This window comes from Engystomops pustulosus, chromosome 7 (genome assembly GCF_040894005.1).
Source record: "Engystomops pustulosus chromosome 7, aEngPut4.maternal, whole genome shotgun sequence".
In the NCBI taxonomy this organism is placed as follows: Eukaryota; Metazoa; Chordata; class Amphibia; order Anura; family Leptodactylidae; genus Engystomops; species Engystomops pustulosus.
Window position 1 is genome coordinate 111,109,308 of NC_092417.1, and position 6,000 is coordinate 111,115,307.

The 6,000-nt window shown below is 44.9% G+C and overlaps 1 protein-coding gene across 1 annotated transcript in view; it reads right to left on the reverse strand.

Moving 5' to 3' along the window:
- Nucleotides 1-5,575, reverse strand: part of GAN (gigaxonin) — a 46,290-nt gene extending 40,715 nt beyond the window's left edge. The window contains exon 1 of the mRNA XM_072117550.1: nucleotides 4,882-5,575. Coding sequence (XP_071973651.1) covers nucleotides 4,882-5,057 — 176 coding nt within the window. The 5' untranslated portion in view covers nucleotides 5,058-5,575. The remainder of the gene's footprint in view (nucleotides 1-4,881) is intronic.
- Nucleotides 5,576-6,000: the final 425 nt, after the last annotated feature.

Consider the following 6,000-nt stretch of genomic DNA (forward strand, 5'->3'; position numbering starts at 1 on the left):
AGTCCTTAATAATCTGGCGCACTCTGCATGAGCAACAGTTTTTTTCCTTTGCTTTTGGTGCACTCAGTTCAACAGGCATGCGCTACATTTATTCAAAACTTTCAACATAAATGTGGCAACGGTGCAAATTGGCACAGTGCGGCTGCGACACATAACAAGCGCAAACACTTCATACATACCCGTGCAAGCACTTTGCACATGTACTTATGTGCAAACTATGGCAGAAGACTGGCACAACCAGATTAATAAATGTGTGAACCTACCGCTTGAAAAAGAGTATTTATCTGTACCAGAATTTTTTTTTCTATTCCCCATTTTTCGTCAAAGTATCTAAAACATGTAATAACAATGGTGTCCAGCATGCAAGTTTGGGGTAAATCTGTTTTGAGTAAATATGCCCTACATTGTTAATACTCATCTGAAAGTATAACATCTATCATGCTGAAAATGGGATATTCAGAAAATCACCATAAACATTAAAAAGCCTGTCCCAACTTTGGAAGTTTTCCCCAATCTCTAGGATGGTCGACAGCTGGTACCCCCACAACTTAAGATGCAGAGAGTCCCATGAGAGTGGGCAGTGAGAAGTGGGTTAGGCACATATGATGTCCTGAGGTGGGAAGCAAACGGTGGTAGGAGGGGAGAGGAGACAAGAGAGTTTTTTGTTTTTTTGTTTTTTTTTTTAATTTGAAATCGATGCATGACGGAGCAGTTTCCCAAGGATGGGGGTCGGGAAACCGCTCCTCAATGGCTGCTCCCATTGGACTAGGGACACAGCTCTACCTACAGAAAGGAAAACTTTGACGTAACTTATCTTTTTGATGGGGTTCTCATTCTCATGATCAGTGAGGTTCCCTCACAGATTAGGAAGATCACCTGTCCGAAGGCTAACTAAAAACTTTGCTGAATATCCCATATATTATGCTGCAGATTTTCCAAACAAAAATGAAGACCAACAAATCAGTAGGCAATGTGTAGGGGCCCTAAAAGGACTGCTGCGCCTGCGGTTATTTCTGAATTCAGCACGGACACCATAAAAACAACCTCTGTTTCACGTATCACTCCCCCTCAGGCTTTACACTAAACATATAAATACACAGAGTACACTTTACCTGAAGCATTTTAAGGACATCTTGATAAAATAAGTAATATAATGAATGAATAGGTGACTTTGCCCTGAGACGAGCCCATCCCCAAGTGCTTTCATATTGGACACTGCCATGAATAGAACACAGAACTCCTCTCATTTCAAGGGGCAAGAGTATCGCAAGATGACAATCACCCAAGACGCATTCAGCAATAACTATCATATATGGCAACAAAAATATTAACACAGGTTGCAATAAAGCAACATCAGGGTTAATAAAGAACTAGATATGAGGAACAAGAGCCGCACCTAATGGGTGAATCGCAGGTCTATATTGTAATCAGACACATTGTAACAGAAGCCAGCTGTACCTCTCCTGCAGAACATCATTGGTATGCCAGCAGCACATACACTCACCAGCCACTTTATTAGGTACACCATGCTAGTAACGGGTTGGACCCCCTTTTGCCTTCAGAACTGCCTCAATTCTTCGTGGCATAGATTCAACAAGGTGCTGGAAGCATTCCTCAGAGATTTTGGTCCATATTGACATGATGGCATCACACAGTTGCCGCAGATTTGTCGGCTGCACATCCATGATGCGAATCTCCCGTTCCACCACATCCCAAAGATGCTCTATTGGATTGAGATCTGGAGACTGTGGAGGCCATTTGAGTACAGTGAACTCATTGTCATGTTCAAGAAACCAGTCTGAGATTATTCCAGCTTTATGACATGGCGCATTATCCTGCTGAAAGTAGCCATCAGATGTTGGGTTCATTGTGGTTATAAAGGGATGGACATGGTCAGCAACAATACTCAGGTAGGCTGTGGCGTTGCATTGATGCTCAATTGGTACCAAGGGGCCCAAAGAGTGCCAAGAAAATATTCCCCACACCATGACACCACCACCACCAGCCTGAACCGTTGATACAATGCAGGATGGATCCATGCTTTCATGTTGTTGACGCCAAATTCTGACCCTACCATCCAAATGTCGCAGCAGATAAGACTCATCAGACCAGGCAACGTTTTTCCAATCTTCTACTGTCCAATTTCGATGAGCTTGTGCAAATTGTAGCCTCAGTTTCCTGTTCTTAGCTGAAAGGAGTGGCACCCGGTGTGGTCTTCTGCTGCTGTAGCCCATCTGCCTCAAAGTTCGACGTACTGTGCGTTCAGAGATGCTCTTCTGCCTACCTTGGTTGTAACGGGTGGCGATTTGAGTCACTGTTGCCTTTCTATCAGCTCGAACCAGTCTGCCCATTCTCCTCTGACCTCTGGCATCAACAAGGCATTTCCGCCCACAGAACTGCCGCTCACTGGATTTTTTTTCTTTTTCGGACCATTCTCTGTAAACCCTAGAGATGGTTGTTCGTGAAAATCCCAGTAGATCAGCAGTTTCTGAAATACTCAGACCAGCACTTCTGGCACCAACAACCATGCCACGTTCAAAGGCACTCAAATCACCTTTCTTCCCCATACTGATGCTCGGTTTGAACTGCAGGAGATTGTCTTGACCATGTCTACATGCCTTAATGCACTGAGTTGCCGCCATGTGATTGGCTGATTAGAAATTAAGTGTTAACGAGCAGTTGGACAGGTGTACCTAATAAAGTGGCCGGTGAGTGTATACATGCCATGTATTGCTAAAGGAATACAGACTGGTTGCTGGGACCCCACTGCGCTAGGGAAATAAAATATATGGAAACACTTTACATAGCTTCCTTCACTCCACCTGGGCCCCCATATTCTCAGTGACTGGCTCTACTGTATTTTTTTAATTAATGAGCCACTTTCTATCCAGCTTCTGGAAAAATTGCATTGTTCAGGATATAAATACTAATCTGTCCTTAGGAAACATCATCACTATCACATTGGTGGGGGTCCAACACGGGACTGGCACGTCCACCGATAAAGGTGTTAAGAGGCTGTGGTGCTCCTGGGGAAGTCTGTCTGTATCCCAGATCTGGGATGTCACACTCAGTGCATAGTGACTTCACAGAACAGACACAATTCAGCCCCATGGAGGAGAATTAAATTATACATGAGCTTCTGTAGCACAGGGGTGAGAATGCTTGGAATTGCTATACGTCCCAAGGCAAGCCCCGTGGGAACAGGATGGGTTCCTCCCTTTTGAATACTTGTGCTTGCAATGTCAGCCACTTTTACTCCCTAGCTTAACCACTTCACAACCACACCGATTCCATCCCCCAGCAGGATTACTCAGACTCCACACTTGATGAGTCACAGAAAAGGGAGGGAATCATGTTCTATTATAATGCAACATTAACCATTAAGCTGCAGAAAAAGGACAATGAGATGGCAGATCTAATAATACAAGGAAAAGCAAGATTAAGAGAACCGGTCAGAAAATATATCACAGTTTGTAAAGCATAATACCTTCCAGATCATGTTCCTTTCATTGCCCAGTGTGGTGGCATCATCCAGAAAATGAACTTTTTAAACTAAAGTCATGGAGACAGACAGATTAGTACTGAAGACCAGTCTGCCTTAGAACACTGCTCTGCTGTGATTGATGGTCATGCACCCCAGAACATAAGTAACTGCCTCTCCAGAAGTATGGTGAATTATGTCAATTACATCTGAGGGGGCATTCACAGGTAGGGAGAGCTTGACTTCAGAACTCTCTGCCTCAATGACTTTACACAACCAGTTTACATCTCACTTCAAGGTTGATTTTCCAGATAATGCCCCAACATCAGATAGGGAGGTAGGGTGAAGAGAGGGTTTATCAGATGCTGGAATATTTGGGAAGCCCGCTCCCCTGCTGAAGTAGACATATCACGAGGCTCCAGAGGTTAGCAGTGCTGCTGGACAATTCTCCACACCAACTGTCAACTCGGAACGGCTACCTTCACATCTATCCATGCTCACTTGGCTTGAGTAAATAGTCATAATTCCTGGCTTGTACACATGAAAAAACTTCTGACAGGTTCCCTTAAAGTAGTTTTAAAGGATATTTACCACCAAGATGAAAGACCATATACAAATGAGACTGAGGGGCCCCAAGTTCCATTAATATCTATAGAGCCTGGAGCCCCTCGGGCTCATTTGCATACAGTCCTTCATCCTGGTGGTAGATGCCTTTTAAGAGTGTTTGCGCCATTGCTTTCTTTCAGTTTTGGCCCTGACTGAAAAGATGGCAACATCCTACATGAATGTCATAACTGAAAAATTAAATAGTGATATCTGGGGATGCAGGGGCCTCTAGTACCATGATACCATCAGTTCAGGTAAATGGGCAGCCTACAGAATGTATTCAACATGTAAAGGGGGTTCACAATATTTTGTGCTGTTTTCTCTGTTAATTCTGCACGGAAATCATCACAATGCAAATAAATAGGGTTAAAACTTAACAAAACCATTCCAAAAACTGAAATCCACACCAGAAAGTTTCTGACATGTTAACCTGTAGGTGAGCCTTTTTACATATTCATTGAACAGTCAGAAAAACAGGTTGGTGTCCGGTTATTTATCATAGGATTCCACTGACGTAAAGACATCTAGCACCCTCATACATACAGACACAGGGTGGCCTCACTGGGGGATAACACTTCTACACAAAAATACTTAGCAAACCACTAAGTTTCAACAGGTAAAAACGCAGAACTTCAACATCCACATATTCAACTCATCAGCAGGTTTAGGAAATTCAATTCATCATAATCCTATTGTCTAATATATATATTTTTTTTTACATCAGCACTTTGGGGGAAACTATTCACAATATATGATTGATGGTGACCACTGTACAGATCAGCGCAGTGTCTTACCTTATATAGGGACTTGCAGCTGCTAAAATGTTCTTCTGCACTGGGATCTCCTGCTCCTCAACCACCAGGACTGCATCACAGAAGTCAGATTCTTCCCGAAAACATCCCAGCGCCCGGAGAAGTTTGACTGCATGCTGGGGATCTGACACCACAGTCATTGAGTTTGTGTCTGACATGTTGGATCGTGTGAAGGATATAACAAAGAATAAGCTATAGCAGCCTGAGAGGTAGCATATATGGAAGGAGTCTGCGGGAGGTCCTAGGACTGGTCGGGAAGGGCTGCATATGCAGGGATAGTGACAGGGCCAGATGTGACACAAGTGGCTGCACTATAGGTGATATGCATGGGCTGTAACCCTGCACTGTGCACAGGACTAGGTGACACGTAGTGATGTCACATGCAGGCTATGCTGCACAGGGCGCTGTGACATGGGAGCTGCTCTACATGGAGGACGGACGACTACTTCTCCCCACCGCTCAACGACTGCTCCTGCTGTGCCGGGCTCAGCCAACAACACTTGCTGATTAGCCCGCATGACGTCATCAGAAAGCGCCCAAACCACGTGTCCAAACAGACTGCAGGCGTGGAGCTAGGAAGAGAACGGGGACATGGAGGTCACGTAGTGTCTCTACATTCCAGCCCCAGCTCTTTCCCTTCACCACCCGGGGAGTGCCCCTTACACACTGCCGTCCATAGTAATGAGCTCACTGCACACCGTACATAGTCATACAGCTCTAGACAAGAAACTGCTGTGCTTATGGCTGGCTCCCCCTGCTGGTGCCTGCACTATGCATTGACTGTAGTTACTGCTGAGAGTCTAGTCAGTATATATAACTCCAGTATACTCCAGGACAGCTACATGGCCGGGGACGTGCTTCTCCCCTGAGGCTGGGTCACTGCCATAGCTGTACTCAGCCCTGAAGTCCTGTTCAACTGCATCGCGGTTTTTGTTTGAAATACTAATCTGTTTAGAGGTGTTTAACCCTTTCTGGTCCAAACCATTTTAAAGAGGACCTGTCACCAGGGGTGTACCAAGCCTGTCTGCTGCCTGAGGCGAGCCATAGAAAGACGCCCCCCCCGCCCATATATGATATATTGCAGGGAATATTGCAGGACCA